The sequence below is a fragment of the Stenella coeruleoalba genome (genome assembly GCF_951394435.1).
Source record: "Stenella coeruleoalba genome assembly, chromosome: 3".
Lineage (NCBI taxonomy): Eukaryota > Metazoa > Chordata > Mammalia > Artiodactyla > Delphinidae > Stenella > Stenella coeruleoalba.
Window position 1 is genome coordinate 172311535 of NC_137148.1, and position 16230 is coordinate 172327764.

The window sequence follows — 16230 nt, forward strand, 5'->3', positions numbered from 1 at the left end:
CCACCAGAGAGAGCAGAGAGAGAAAGAGAGACAGAGAGAGAGAGACAGAGAGAGAGAGTGGGAGGGAGGGAGAGGGTGGTGAGGTCGATGAGTGCCTTTTTCTTGAACCAAAGATGTGTGTGAGATGCTCTCTTGTCCTTATCGACTCGCTATTCTCCCCGCTTTTCAAGCAACCGGATCTGAGTGATGCTTCTAGAACCTTTGGGTGTTGGGGCAGAATCCTAAGGGTCCCCGTTCCCGCTCAGCAACAACCCCTCCCCCCAGACACACGTACACACTCCTGTGCACACACTGGTCCCACCACACTGGGAGCTGGGGTCTGGGTGGACACGGCCCCTCCCTCAGCCTGCCACGAACACGTGGGCCCCACTTGAGAGAGCACCTGCTTTTGGGGGACGGGGATTCTCTGCTGGTTAAGTCACTTGCTGGTCCTGCATTCAAGACCCAAGCGTCAGAGGCCAGGGCCTCCTGGGTTTGTCCCGTGTTGGACACTTAGGAACGGACATGGGACCTTTCTGGTGACGGGACCCCTCAAGCCCCAGTGACATGGGTCACAGAAGCGTCCCTGACTCCTGCGTCCCTTTCAAACACCCTCCTATTACATATGCACACACGCACGCATACACGTGCACACACACCATCTCCCTTCTGACGCCCCGCCCAGCCCCGCTTGCCCCAACACCCAGCTGGTTGTCACATACCAAAGACCATTCTCCACACAGGGAATGACACCTCCAGCACAGCTCCTTCGAGCCTTTGACAATTTTCTCTGAAATACCTCAAGATATTTAATGTATAGTTTATGTGATTAAAAAAAAATCCTTAGCTAGTTTTTGGAATACGTGACTTGAAGCTTTATACCGTTAAATTATAATTTTGCAGACGATGGTATGTCATTTCTTTTGGTGAGCTCCGTGGGAGACGCGTTGAATGTCAGGGCAGGGGAAGCTGGGTGGTCAGAGGCAAAGGGCCGGGGGAGCATGAGCGAGAGAGAGAGTCTGGGAGCGCACGAGGAAGGACCTGCGGCGTTTACAGATTTCTTATTTCAATGAGTCCTTTAGGAAAGAGAGGAGAGAGAGAGCGTTGGATACCTTTCTGTTCTCTGGCGTGTTCTGTTTCTTGTTTTTTGAAGTCATGTCTTATAAGAGTATTTATTATTCTATGTGTTCTGTGTTCAAATGTAATTTAAGAAAAAAAAAAGGAAGAAAAATGAAAAAAAAAGACGCAATGGAATTTGATTTGATGCATGACTAATGTACTTTTTCTTGAAGATAATGTACTAGGTGGAAGGGTGGGGGTGGGGCGGGGCCGCGGGGCCGGAGCCCCGGGATTCCGTGTCGCATCTTGTGTTTCATGCCCCAGTCGGTGCTGTTCGGTGCTCCTCGGCGCTGCTCTGTGTTACTTTCCCCCCTTTCCAAGGATCTGTGTCTAGCCGGCGGTGGGAGGACGGGCCTCAGGTGCAGAAGGAAGGCGGCCGGTGGTGGGGCCTCCAGCTCCTGGCACCAGAGTCCCTCCGGCTCCTGGTCCTGGGGCACCAGTGGGCGTCACTGCCACCTCGGGCCCCCCGCTCGGTCGGTCGGTCTCACGTTAGCATGAATTCCCAAGTGTCTTGTTCAGAGGAGACAGACAATCAACCAATTCGAGTCTTGTCGCCTAGGTTGGTGGGGGGCGGGGTGTACCCCTACTTCCTCAGATCTGAAGGGCCCTCCTGAGACAACCCCCCCAAGGCAGGCACCTGCCCGGGCTCCACCCACACGCCCCAGCTCCCTCAGGCCTGGCCTTCACCTTTCTGTCTGGCCTGGGAGGTAGGGGGTGCACACCTGTGGAGCCCTCCCTCCCAGCCCCCACTGGTACCCAGAGAACAAAGGGGCCCCCAAAAAATCATGAAAGGGGGCTCTGGGACAGTCTCCCGGACTGTGACTCTTCTGCCACGGGGCCCACGCTCCCACCAGGGGAGAGCCCACTTTCCAGGACAGGCCCCAGGTAAGGTGGGTTTGGGTGGCCAAAGGGGGTCTCTCACACCCTGAAGGACAGAAGGCCCAAGTTTGGAGGGCTGGGCCTGGGGGCGCAGGTTCAACCCACCTGCAATGAGGGCGGGGGGTGGGGGTGGGGCGTGTTCCGGGGCCCCTGCACCGGCTGGAACTGGGGACACTCACATTCTTGGCCCAAAGCAGTTTCAGCCACACCAGCCCATCAGCTCCCTGGTCTCCTCCTGTATCACTGGCAGGCCCCCCAAGGGCTGGTCTTTGGGAGGATTGTCTCCACCAGGGGTGAGAGCGGCCAGGAGGCCACGTGGCCCTGAGTGTGTAATCACAACTGGACACTAGGGCTGCTTTCAGGGGACACACGATTTGGGTCATCCAAAGTCCTCCCCCGAACCCCCAGGGCTAGAGGGAACAGAGGCCCCCTCCACCCTACCCTCAGGCGACAGGCTTAAAAGTTTAAAAAATATATATCATCATCGTTGTGAACCATTGCTGTGCTGGATTTGTTGTTTTGTTTCCCTCCAATAAATTATTTTCTAGTCACTCACCTGGGCTTGTGCCTTTGCTGAATGGTGAGGGGCGGGGAGGGGCTGGTGCAGGAGTGGGAGGCATGGGGCTCACCCTCTATGAAGGAGGAAGGGGACGAGGGAAAGTGGAAGCGGGCCTCTCCCAGCCCACCCCTCTCTGCTCTGAACTCAGCCCTCCCTGAGCCCCTGCCTCCACAGGGCCTTTGGGCCACCTGAGCCTCGGATCTTGCTGGGCTCTGCTTCTGAGGTGTCACGGACCACTGCCTTCTGGAGCCTAAAGTGTAAGGTGGTTTGTTTGAGAAGAAACCAGGGCAGCCCAGTGGAGGAAAAGGCTGGGTGGTGTCAGGACTGGACCTTATAAACTGCCCTGAGATAGGCCAGCAGGCTGCAGGCAGGAAGCCAGGGCTGGTAAGCAGAGTCTGCTCAGCACCTTTCTCCCTTCTGAGAGCAATAAAGCTTTTATCCACATTGCCCCAGGGTAAAGAAACCCAAAGAAACCCAGCTTTCCCTGCAAATCCCCCATCAGGCCACTAGAGGTCAGTGTTTTGATTTTTAAAACCAGAAAAGAACTATTTCATGGGACATCACAGAAAGAAGTATAGGAAGAGAGAGCCTCAAGGAGACCTGGGGTCAGACAGACCGTGGCTTATTAGAGAAAGAGGAGCAGGTGGAGCCCCTGTCTTTGGGGGAAGGCCTCACGATGCTGGGTGACACTTACTAAGCCTGGGCAGTCACTGCTGTTCCTCAGGTGAGGGCGGCAGCCCTGCCGAATCAGGTGGGGTTTGACCCTCGCTGGGCCCTGGCAGCCACTCCATGGGCGACGGCTGCTTCTGCACAGGGGAGGGCTCCACCGCCATCGGCTGCTCGCTGGTGGATGATCCTCTCGCAGTTGGTGGTGGAGTTTCCATCAGAGCAGTGAGGTTCGAGTTGGAAACTGGCACCGTCCCCTCCTTGGGAGGGCCCGGACTCCTTTTGCCAGGTGTATGGTCAGTTCTTCCAGGACAGTTTCCGGATCTTCCAGAGGAATGTCTTCTCCTGCAAGTGTGCTGACTGGCTCTTCAAAGACAGCTGGCTTGAAGGCAGCATCTGGCTCTCAGAAGAAGTCATCTGGCTCTCCTCCGCTGATAGTGGTGTCTCCTTGGTTGGTGGCAGACTTTGGGGAGTATATGGCCACGGTTCCTATGACAGTGACCTCTCCTGCCTCTTCGGCAACTTCTCCTGGAGAGACCCGGACAGCCGGTTTTCGGTGAGAGAGTGCTGGCTCTCCTGATAAGGAGAGGACTGCCCGTCCACAGGCAAGGATGAGCTCACCTCAGAGGCAGGCTGAACATCCTCAGAGGACACCTGCCTCTGGTGCTGGCGCCTGTTCCTCCCCAGGAACGACATCCTCCTGGGGTACCAGGAGGACTCCTCCATGCTTGAGGGCAGCTCATCAGGTGGCCTCGTGTGACCAACTAGCGTGTCGCTGTTGACCCCTGGTGACCTCCACAGAATTGTGCCCTGTGTGATGAGGTCCGCATAGCCCTCCCGGTGGGAGAAGGCATAGCTGGAGTGCCGGGTCTGTGCCTCCCGGAGGACATGGGGTATGGGCTCCACGGTGATGCTCTCCTCCTCCTTCTACAGAGCAAAGGGGAAAGCAGGAGTCATCAGGCTCCTGAGCCATGTTGACTGCTTTCGGGTCACCTGCCCCTCCAGTGGGGGCCAATCAGAGCCCTTTGCCACCATGGATTGGCCAGGCTCTTTCCTACCCAAGTTGACCCATGGAGTCCTCCGTGGGACCTGACTTTTTTCTCTTTTTCTTTGGCCACACCGCGCAGCATGTGGGATCCTACTTCCCCAACTAGGGATCGAACCTGTGCCCCTTGCCATGGAAGTGCAGAGTTCTAACCACTGGACCCCCAGGGAAGTCCCATGGGACGTGACTTTGGACCAGCCAATCAGATTCCTTCCCTAGGACCTGACTTTGGATCAGCCAATCAGAGTCTGGGGCAGCCCAATGTCCAGCCTGTGTGGGTGAAGGTGGCAGGTTTGTGGCCATGTCCTAGTCCACCATTCCAGTCAATTCTGGGGCCCAGCCCAGCTGCGACCCATCCTTCTAGATTCTGATTTTATGAGCCAGTGAGTCCTCTCCCCCACCTTTTTTCACTGTGGTAAAATACACATAACATAAAATGTACCATTTCAACCATTTGTAAGTGCACAGCTCAGTGGCATTAAGCACATTCACACTGTCGTGCAACCATCCCCGCCATCATCTCCAGAACTTTCTCATCTTCCCAAACTGAAGCTCTGTCCCCAAGAAACACTGACTCCCCACCCCTCCCCCAGTCCCTGGCCGCCACCATCTACTTCCTGTCTCTATGGATGTGACTCCCCCAGGGATACCCTGTGAGTGGGATCAGACAGTATTTGTCCTTTTTTTTCGGTACGCGGGCCTCTCGCTGTTGTGGCCTCTCCCGCTGCGGAGCACAGGCTCCGGACGCGCAGGCTCAGCGGCCATGACTCACGGGCCCAGCCGCTCCACGGCACGTGGGATCTTCCCGGACCGGGGCACGAGCCCACGTCCCCTGCATCGGCAGGCGGACTCTCAACCACTGCGCCACCAGGGAAGCTCTGGTCTAATTCTTTTAAAGCAGCACCTTTGAGCCTGTTCTAAGTGGATGACTTCAATAAAAAGCTACAGGAGGGAAAACGGCTAGAGAGTGTGTTTTTAGATCATTTTCGATTTAGGAAATCACTGATGGGTAGAAGAGTTGGAAGAGACCTCAGAGACAAATAGCCCAGCTCCCTTCCCGAATGCACGAATCCAGACTAGTTAAAAGAATATCAGTTTCAGTTCCAAAAACCACTTTATGTGCATTGTGGGATTGAGCAAATAAGTAACGATCGAACTTTTTTACCAGAATCAAGTTTCTCACCATCAGAGATAAGAGTCACAAAGCAGTAAAGGGAAAAGGCTAAGCTGAGCCTTGTTCTGTGGGTCAGGAAGCAGAGGTATCAGTGTGAACTCACATACACAAAAATAGATAGATGGATAGGTGTCGATAGAGATATAGATTTGCATCTAAACATGGGTTAATATGTGTGCATTTCCTAGCTCTGTCTACCGAGAGGATAATGGCATCCCAGTAGCAAAATGACCACACTAAGCACTTGGATCTTGGTGTCTAACTACCATTCTCTGGTGAAGAGAACCAGGGCTCCATATGGGAATGGCTCATTCCAGGGTTGGGGCACGGAAAAGACAAAATGGGCCTGGAACCTCTTGTAGCACCAGGAAGTGAGGATGTACTCAGAGGAGAGCAGGCACGTGGCAAAGGGGCAAATCGGGGACAACTTGAGCAACAAAGCATAGAATAAAATAAACACCCATGAGTCCACACTGATAGAAATAAATAATTGAATAAATAAATAGGGGAGAAGGAACAGTTCTTCCCATGGAAGAATGCCAATTAACAAATACAGAAAGACTGGACACTGTCCCCTCTAAGATCAGGAACAAGACAAAGGTGCCTGCTTTCACCATGGCAATTCAACATTGCACTGGAAGTCCTAGCCAGAGCAATTAGGCAGGAAAAAGAAATTCAAAGTATCCAAATTGGAAAGGGAGAGGTAAAACTATTTCTATTTCCAGAGGACAGGATCTATATGCAGAAAATCCCAAAGGATTCACAGGAAAGCTACTAGAGCCAATAAACAAATTCAACAAAGCTGAAGGGCACACAGATCAACACACACACAAAACTGTTTCTATATACCAGCAATAAGCAATCTCAAAAGTGAATTAAAGAAACAATTCCATTTAGAGCAGCATCTAAAAGAAGAAAATATCTAGAAATAAAAAGTAAAGCAAAAATATATATTTATGGGCTTCCCTGGTGGCGCAGTGGTTGAGAGTCCGCCTGCCGATGCAGGGGACACGGGGTCGTGCCCCGGTCCGGGAGGATCCCACATGCCGTGGAGCGGCTGGGCCCGTGAGCCATGGCCGCTGAGCCTGCGCGTCCGGCGCCTGTGCTCCGCGACGGGAGAGGCCACAGCAGGGAGAGGCCTGCGTACCGCAAAAAAAAAAAAAAAAAAAAAAAGTAATAATTATAAATATATATATATATATACATATATATATTTATGAGGGCTGCTGCTGTAAAGCTCTCTCTCAAATACCTTGGCATTAGTGATGGGGAGCTCATTCCCTCTCACTGTAGTCTATCTTCAGACAATTTCCTTACACACAGGGGACATCACTGCCCTACAACTCCTCTAACGCTCTGGAGAGCACAGCCAGTATTCACCATGATACTGTCAAGAGTCTTGAAGTTAGGGAACCAGCCCCCATAGTCTTATCTTCTCTCAAGTTCAAGCTCTCATTGTCTCCCCTTGAAGGATGTATATTTGGAGCACCTGTCCTGCCCTTGCTCCAAAGCTCAAATTTGCCAAATATCCCTGAAAAGGCTTGGCACTGAGCTGGGCGTGGAACCATCCCTTCCCTTCATCTGGAATCTCTACCTCTATGAATGCGGCCAAATAAAAGTCTGTGCTGCTCTGTGACTTCAGGCAACTCTGCCCCGTGATGACCCGAGTGTGAGCCTGCCTGCTGCCTTCCTGGAGGCTATGGGAAGGACACGGCAATCCCAGAGCCCACCCCCCCGGCCCCCCCGCCCCAAGAGGGGAGTTCCCTCCAGCGCACCTGGGCAGTGAAGCCGCTGTAGAAAGCGAACCAGATCTGGACCATCATGCTGGCCAGCGTCTTGTAGACAAAGTAGCGCAGGAACTCGCAGACGCGCGTGTAGGACCAACGGCCATGCACCAGCAGCCGCCGCCGCAGGAAGCAGAACTGGGCCAGCACATAGTCGCTGTTCTGCACCGCCTGCATGCCCTCCTGACCCGCCAGCCCCATGCCGATGTCCGCAGCTGCAGGGGCACACGCAGCCTGTCGGCCCCGGGCCCCTCAGCTACCACCCCCGCCTGCTGCCAGCCACCGGCCTCCCCGCGCGCTGCTGCCCACCACCCACGAACCGTCACACCAGGGACAGGCGTCTGGCCTGCAATAAGTCCGCCCTCTCCTCTCTGGGCTCCTGCCAGGGCTCCTCCTCTTCCAAGCTCACGTTCTGGACCAGGGCCCGGGGCTCCGTGCGCAGGGACAGCAGCAGCTGGTCCTGGCCCGCGGGGGACAGGGGGCGCGTCACTCAGCTGCACCGCTGCCCTCCAGGAACGCCCCGACTGGGCCCTCCTCCGGGCTGGACCTGACTGCGTCCTTCCCTTGCTCTCGCCCTGCTGAGAACCATCTCTCGGTGTGACGCTTCAGGCCCTTCGCCTTGGCTGGTCCAACACCACATCTGGGGGCCTTTTGGTGGAGGCCGTCCCCAGCCCCCTCCCAGGTACCAGGGCCCCGCTGCCCACCCTGAGCTGACACTGACCAGGAACTCCCCGTTAATGACCAAGGCCATTTTGACCTGCAGGGGGAGCTGTTTGTTCAGGTGGCCCTTCTTGCCACCCTGCAGGCTATTGCTGCTCTCCCAGTAGACCTCCAGGATCTGCCTGCAGGGGTCCAGCAGGGGCTCAGCCACACCAGCCGCACGGGCTTCCTTGCACCCACTCCCCAGCTGTGCCTTGGTTTCCCCCTCTGGGAGCCCCACCAGGCAGAGGCTGAGGGCATTCTGCAGACCCCAGAGCCATGCCTGGGCCATGGGTGGTGCCCTGCCCCAACCCTGACCCCCCCAACACAGGCTCATGCACCCAACCACCCAACCCCCACGTCTTACACAATCTCCTTCTCCTCCAGAATGATCATGTTTTCCAAGAGCAGCTGGCAGGCAAAGCCGATGTTCACCGCTGTCTCTGCAAACCAGCCCAGATCAGCCCCTCCACAGCCCCCTGCCTGGCGGCCATGCCCACTCTGCCCATCACAGCAGCATGCCCCTCCCCCTGGCCACAGCAATTGGTTTGGAGGAGGGCATGTGACCAGGCCAGCCAATGAGAGTCAGCCCTGAGACTTTGGTTGCAGCTCTGAGCAGAGGGGGCTCCATTCCACTCGCCTGGCTGGAGCTGGGCTGCCAGTGAGAGGTGGGTCTGGGGCCAGGGCCAAGGGATCGTTAGACATATCGTGCTTAGGGCCCCAAGGCACTTCCAGGAACCCACAAAAATGAATTAATTTGTTTAAAAAAAATAAAGAAGAGGGAAAAAAATGAATATAAAAATGCAGCCTGGATATTTGTCTTTACTCCAGCACAGCTGTTAAACGTCATCCTAAATATTTTGTGTGTACGTGCCTCCTGTCCGCAGAAGTTCTAATGCAGCCCTGCAGGCACCCATGCCCAGTGGGGCCCCGGAGAAGCCTCACTGGAGTGGAGTCATGGCTCCACGGCCACAGGACCTGGGGTTCCATTCCAGCTTGGCTCCTGGGTGGCTGAGCAACTGCGGCAGGTGCCCATGCTCTCTGAGCCCCGCTGGGTCATCTATGAGGCAGGGGTAATGAGGGCCCCACTGCATGGCGCTGCCAGGGGGCCAAACCCCAAGGAGACGCTGAGCATGGCACCGGCCCGCCCGAGGGAGGCGCCCAGGGGACCCCAGTCCATTGTTCCCGGTCCTCCCTTCGCAGGGACAAGGTGGAGGGCAATGCTGAACTCAGACAAGAGGGATAGGCCAGGACTTCCCTGGCGGTCCAGTGGTTAAGACTTCGCCTTCCGATGCAGGGAGTGCAGGTTCGATCCCTGGTCTGGGAGCTAAGATCCCACATGCCTTGTGGCCAAAAAACCAACATATAAAACAGAAGCAATACTGTAACAAGTTCAATAAAGACTTTAAGAATGGTCCACAACAAAAATAAATCTTTGGAAAAAAAAGAGAGATGGGCCGACGGTGGTGCCCAGGCAGGGGTGAGCTCTCCCCGCGCCTCCCTTCTCCCCACGTTGGGGGTGGCCGCCCTGGGACCCACCTTGCTTGTCCCCTGTGGGAACCCACACTTTGATGTTCCCCTGCTTGAGACACTTGATGGTGTCGAGGACACCGTCCTGGAGCCTGTCCTCGAGGGCTGTGGCTCCCAGCAGCCGGGGGTGGGCGTGGGGACAGCCTGAGCAGGGAGCCAGCTCCCTGGTGGGGCTGAGGGGCTGGAGCTGGGGTGCGGGCGCCCCTCCCCCTGAGCTCCACCCACCTGGAGGTTCTGCTCCATCTCCTCGTACAGCGGGTGCAGGGCGTGGGCACGGTTCTGCAGCAGGATGCGGGCTTCCTGGGGCCGCTGGCACCACTCTTCGTACATGTCTTCGTCCACCTCCTTGCAGGCCATGCACAGTGTCCGCAGGGTCTGCTCGGCCAAGGACTGGGCCCCGGGCGGGCAGGCGGCGCTGGCACCCCCGCCAGCCCCTGCCCCCTCACCCGGGCACCTCTCCCTCTGCCTGGGGTCACCCAACCTACCCACCACCCACAGTCTGTCTTCCCGGGCAGGGGGAGCTAGGACCACGTGCCGCCCTGCTCCACACCCGCTCTGTCTCAGCCCGCCCCCTGCCCCCCCCCACCCTCCGCCCGCCGATGCCCAGCTGTTTTGCCCCCAGACCTCACAGGCAAATTCTAACTATTCCGCAAGACACTCGGTGCAGCCCTGCCAGAGCCCTCCGCCGTCAGGGCTCCCCCAGCCCCAGACCCCTCCCTCTGCCTCATTTTTCAAGGAGCTGAGGCCTCTGGGGTGGGTGGAACTGTAAGGATCCTGGGGACTCTGTCTCCAGACCCCAGGAAAGACCCAGAGCTCGCTCGCCCCAGGGGGGCCCATCGTGGCTCCTTCCTTCCCTCCTACGCCCCAACCCTCCCCCAGGCTCTTCGCCTGTTGCCTGGGGTCTTGCTTCTGTTCCTGACTGGAGGTGGGCTTGAGCGGCTGAGCTTGGACAGGTCAGGAGCTCCAGACAGGCCTGTGCTCCTCTCGTGCCTCAGTTTCCCCATCCACTCCATAGGCGGTTAAGCCAAGCCGTCTTGTCGAGCTCCTGGGCTCTGGGTCATGGTTCTGACTGCACTTCCTCGGTTGTGGGTCACAGACCAGCTGCCTGCGCCCCACCCCCCACCCACTTCCCGGCAGAGGTAGAACAGGGCAGTCTGGGAGGCCCCCGTGTGGAGGGACACAGGACATTTCTTTCCCCAAGCAGCCCCACTGGCCCCTGTGCTGGGTGAGGCTGGGGACCTGCAGGGTCAGGGCTGGGCCAGCACGGCAGGACAGCCCCATGTCAGGGTCAGGGCGGGAGCAGCTCCCTGGAGGTGGGGACCTATGGCTGAACCTTGAGGACCAAAGGATGGTGACTGAGCGCTAGAGTGGAGGAAGGCATTCCTAGCAGAGGGAATAGCGTGTGCAAAGGTCCTGAGGCAACACCTGAGCGTGGAGGAAACTGCAAGCCAGAAATTGGGGTTCTGGGGAACCCCGCGAGGTCAAGGAGGGACCAGGATAGACAGGATAGCAGAACACAGAAAGACAGTCTGGAAAGTTGGGCCAAGGCGTTTGGGCTTCACCCACGGAGACAAAAGTTTTGGGGCAGAGAGGGCTAAGCACGTCCTGGAAACTAGGCCTGGCTGGGATAGGGGGGTAGCAACCAGAACAAAAGCCTAACCACAGGGTGTCCTTGCGTGACTGAGAAAAAGGTATTCCCTTTGGGCAGGTGCAGCTTGGAGTTTGGCTCCCTCTCCAGCGTGTGTGTGTGTGTGTGTGTGTGTGCGCGCGCGCGCGCGCGTGCTGGGCAGAATAGTGCACAACCTGATCAACTGTACATGGCCGCCCTGGGTACCTGAGGCCATTTCTCTGCACACTCTCCTCTCCTGCCCTTCTCCTCCTGTCCCTGTGCCCTTGAACCTGCCCCTCCACCCTCCCTTCCCACAGGGACTCACGGCCAAGGCCTCTTCCGTGGTCCACTCCATCAGGCCTTTCTTCTGCAGGCACTGGAAACTGCCCATCCCTCACCCATCTCCATCCATGACCAGCCTGATGCCAGGAAGTGACCCGGCGGGTCCCAAGAACCTAATCCTTCCTCCTGGCCCTCTGGGATCAGCTCAGCCTGCTGGGGCCAAAGGGGTCAGGAGGCCACCTTAGACCTGGAGGGGCCACCCATGCACCCTCAGCATCCAACATATATTGAGCGCCTCCTGTGTGCCAGGCCCTGGGCTGGGCAGTGGGGACCCAGCCATGAGGGTGCTCCCAGTGTGAGGGGGGCTGGACACTGACTCACCAGCCACACAGACAAACACGGGGTAGGACCACCCTGGGTCTACAGAGCCACGTGGGAAGGTGGGAAGGGAGGGCTTCCTGGAGGAGGTGGCTCGAGCAGGTAGAAGGAGTGGAGTGGGCACAGGCACTGACCCCTGGGGCTGCCCCACCCGCCCCACCTGGAGGATGATGATGAGAAGGAAGTAGAGGCTGGACATGCGGTGGAACTGCTCGTACAGGTTCAAGGGCAGGAAGGAGAAGACATTGTACTTGGCCTGTGGATGACGTTCCTCTGGGTCAAGAGCCGGCAGCCGGCATGGGGGCGCCGCCCAGGAGGGCCCGGGTTCCCACCCAGCCCCATCCGCCTCCCCCTTCCCTCCGGCCATGACCAGCGCGGGTGCAGACCCAGTGAGCCGAGCTGTGACCCCAGGACTCCCCGCGTGAGACGCAGGCCGGGGGTTTCAGGTAGAGCCCAATGGACACACTGTACCGTGAAGGTTGCCTAGTAACTTATTTAGGGCGGAGGAGACACGCGAAGCGCCAGCACTGGACCCCACGACTCGGCGAGGGCGGCGCTACAGTCCTCAGGACTAAGTGGACTGACCCAGCATGCAGAGCTTGGGTGGCAGGTCCCGGAGGCCCGCGGGGGTTGGGCCTGCCCACCTTGTACTTCTTCCTTTGCCAGCACAGGAAGACCTTCTCCTTGAACTGGTTGTTGTAGGACCAGTTGTTGGTTTGCACCTCCCAGGTGAACTCTGAGGCCCGAGAGGACAAACACGGGCTAATGACACCCCGGAGGAGGGCTAAGGGGCCCCCCGGGGATCCAGCCCGTAAACAGATGAGAGGGCCCACGCGGCCCCTGCACAACAGTAGGCACTCGGGGAGCCCAGGTGGATCTGAGCATCCGGCTCCCCTTGAGCCAATCCCTAGGCCCTGGGAGACCCACTCATGCACATTCCTTCTACAGAGGGGTAAACTGAGGCCCAGGGACGGGTGCCGAGGTGTCCGAGGCTCCACTCCCTGCCCAGATAGTTCTGGGCTCACAGGCCCACAAATCCTGAGTCCACCTTTCAGTGATAGGATTTTGAACTCTTTGTAACCCACTGAGAACCGCGTGCTTGGCCTCCCATCTCCCCACTTCAGTCATTGCACTCTAACGCCCCTTGTCAGAGTCCCCCTGGCACCCCCTCACTCTACCCCCAGCCCTGCGCCCGCGCTTGGCCAGACATGCACCCAAGTTCTTCTCCTCCTCAAGGTCTTCTCGGTACGTGAGGCTGCCCGTGCTGGTGGGGCTGTCGAGGAGAGGGGTCTGAGGTCACACTGGCAGCCGGACAGTGCCCACCACTCCACCTTCTTTGAAATGTCACCTCCCACGTCCATCTGCTGTCCCCTCCCCAGGCTCTGGAGGTCCAGTCACCAGCTGTGAGTCCTTCCCCGTTACAGCCGGTCACCTGGCCGCTGCTCCCCACCCCTATGGCCCCCCATGGCCCCCCATGGTCGTCCCCCATCACCTCTCCGGGGCCGATCGCACCCACATCCTCCCGGGCCCCCTGCTGCCCCTCCTGCCCCAATCCCCACACGGCACACCACGCCCAGCCTGGTCAGGTGCTCAGTCAATGTTTGCTGACAGACTAAATGGGGCCCCAGGGCTCTCCATCATGTCTCAAAGTGTGTTTGAGGACCAAGGGGCTGAGAGGTCTGAGTGTGGTGTTGGGGCAGGGACCGCCAGCCCTCCACAGAGCCCGGAGGCTTCCCACCAGCTAGTTCATGGTCACTCCTAGTCCTTCCGTGCCCTTGGCAGCTCCCCAAATGACTCCCACCCCCAGCACTCAGCAGCTCCCTACTCCCCACGCCCTGGCCCCGCTGTTCCCTCTGCCGGGAGCACCATTCCTGCTCGCATGGCCGGAGCTTTCTCACCCTTCGGCTCTCAGCCCCTACTTCTCCTACTGCCCAGCCTTGTTCTGCCGCCTCCTCTGGGCTTCCCCTCTGCCTGCGGGATCCCCCATCCCATTTCTGATCACCCTCTCTCCTCTGCTTCTTCCCCTGTCTGGGCTGCCTGATGAAACTGGAACCTCCCAGGGCAGGGACTGCTGGCGTCTGGGTCACTGGTGCCGGGGCCCCCAGGGGGAGGGAGGGCCTGGCTCAGGGCCAGCTCTGATGCTCCTGGGGGCCCGAGCAAGGCCAGTGCCCATTCACCAGATGAGGAAAAGTGAGGCTCATCCCGTGGGGCCACAGCCGGGATGAGCTCTGGCCCCACCGGAGCCAGAGCCGGGGGAAACCCGGCCGGGGTTAGACGAATGCTGTGGGCCAGAATCCAATCAAAGCGTATCAGGGGGCAGGGACACGCCCTCCTCCCTCGCATTCTCAGCTCACCGGAACGCCCACTACCCCCCCCCCCCGGGAAGCCCTGAGCATTCCCGCAGCGAAGCGGCTCAGGGTTCGACGCCCAGGCCCCTGGGAAATGCACCTGGATATCCGGGCCCACACGACACAGGCGCTCCGGCGCCCGTCCGAACCTTGGCCCACGCGAACCTCTAGGGGGCGCCCCCGCCGCCGCGGCTGCGTCCTCCCGCCCTCAGGCCGGGCGGAGTCCAGAGAGGGTGCGCGGGCGCTCGGGGACGCACAGCTGCGGGAGCGCCGCCGCTCACCTGCGCGGGCCGGGGCAGGCGGGGCCGGGCCTCCTGGGGCGGTCCGCAGGCGTCCAGGGCGACGGACGTGGTGGAGCTGTTAGCCCGGTGCCAACGGGCCTGAAACGGGCCTGAAACGGGCGGCGCGGGCGCGGGGCGGAAGGTTGGGGCCTAGGGGCGGGGCCGGGCAGAATGCAGGGGGCCGAGGGCGGGGCCAGGGTGGAAGGTGGGGCCGGGGTAGAGGGGGCGGGGCGGGACCCCAGGGGTGGGGCCAAGACAGAAGGCGGGGCGGGACAGAGGCGGGGCCGAGCTAGGCCTTGCCTAACAGGGCCAAAAGGGGCGGGGCCTAAGGCGGGACCGAGCGTGACCTCGAGGAGCTGGGGCGGGATGGAGTCTTAATCTGGGCCTGGGAATTAAGGAGCCAGTCGCTGGCGGGGGTGGGCTGGACCCGGCTGAAGCTGGGCGGGGCCGGGTGTGTGTGCGGGGGAGAGGCTAGGGGCGGAGAAAGGACGGAGAGGTAATCGCAGGTGTGCGGAGCGTGAGTCTGAGCTGTGTGCGCGTTCCACTTCAGCGAGCATGTCGTACGCGCAGGTACAGTGTTGGACTTCAGGCTGGGGGAGGCTGTTAGAACCAGAGATCATCCCGCCAGGAAGAAGCCCACAGGGTTCTAGCCCGGTGTGTGTCTACCCAGCACGCGGCCGGGACTCCGGGGGCCTTCCTGGAGGTGGTAACAGGGGTGGGAGACAGCGATGAGGCTGGGGCAGCGTCCAGGCCGGAGATGGGGGACTTGAGCCAGGGCGGGGAGGGTGTGTGGGAGGCGCTACTGAAGGTAGGGTCCTCCTAGGAGGGTCAAACTTGGGGGTTCAGGGGAGGTGATTAAGCTCTGTTTTTCATATTCTTTTAGGAACCCTCTGAAGCGCAGAAAGTAGGAAGGTACTGGACACCTCCACCACCCTTTCTCCCCAGCCTCGGGGTTGCTCTCTCCCTCTGGCCCAGCCGCCACCCAACAGACCGAGGGTGCCTGTCTGACTGTGCCCTGCCTGGGGCACGGGCATCCCCTCTGAGCTGATGTTGGGTGAAGGAATGAATGATGGGGATGGTGACAGCACCCAGGAGCTGACCGTCCCCATCAGAGCAGCAGCCTCCCACTCCCATTTCTTGGGAAGACCTGCACACCCAGCGGCCTCTGGGGGATGCCAGGTAAACCTCTCCTTTCCTTCATTCACTGGAGAAACGTTCATCCAGCCCTACCCAGCAGTTACAGAGAAAGACACTGCGGGGAGTGTCTTGGACAAACTGCTCTAACAGCCTTTAGGAGACACCTCACCCGGTGGGCGCCTGTGAGGAGGGGGTCGGGATCGGTTCTCCCCCCTGGGACGGTGACAGAGGGAGAGGAGTTTCCCAAGCAGCGAGTTTGCAAAGGCTCTTTGGCCTCCAAGAGGCAGCAGTTTTGGCAAGCTGAAAGCTTGCACCCCCCCCAACCCCCCCCCCCACACCCGGGAGCTCCTCCGCCAACTGCCCAAGGCCTCCCTGGGGCACTCATGCTCTGGGGAGGGGGACAGACCACACAGAAACGGGGGTCCTGGGATGCTGCCTGCATCCTTTCTTTAGAAGAACACTCCTTGTTCACAGAGGGTGGGGGAAAGTCAACTGGTCACAGCCCCGGAGGGACACGATGCTGGCAGAGGCCTGACTTCACCAAGAACCCTCCCCTCAGGGCCCCTGTGGACAGAGAATGTTGCTCACCATCAAGCCTTCTGCCACTGCAGCGCCACCCCCCTTCCCCACAGTGGTGCGCCGTGAGGGGATTCAGGATGGAGAAGAACCAGATACTGGCCCTGGATAGCTGAAGTGCATATCCAAGGAATGATTTCAGTGAGCCCAGACAGCATCTAGCATCTTCCCATACGCAGAAAAGC

At 59.0% G+C, this 16230-nt stretch overlaps 1 protein-coding gene across 1 annotated transcript; it reads right to left on the reverse strand.

Annotated features, from left to right (window-relative positions):
- Positions 1-2688: 2688 nt before the first annotated feature.
- On the reverse strand, positions 2689-14390 carry ATP8B3 (ATPase phospholipid transporting 8B3; the record flags this gene model as incomplete). The annotated part of the gene is given in 16 exon segments (XM_079918720.1): positions 2689-2786; positions 3231-3477; positions 3479-3499; positions 3503-3691; positions 3695-4129; positions 7197-7420; positions 7545-7665; positions 7927-8047; positions 8272-8347; positions 9444-9578; positions 9656-9824; positions 11594-11961; positions 11964-11976; positions 12348-12439; positions 12918-12976; positions 14152-14390. Coding segments are annotated over 15 exon segments (2496 nt in total), but the record flags the coding sequence as incomplete, so codon positions are not given.
- Positions 14391-16230: the final 1840 nt, after the last annotated feature.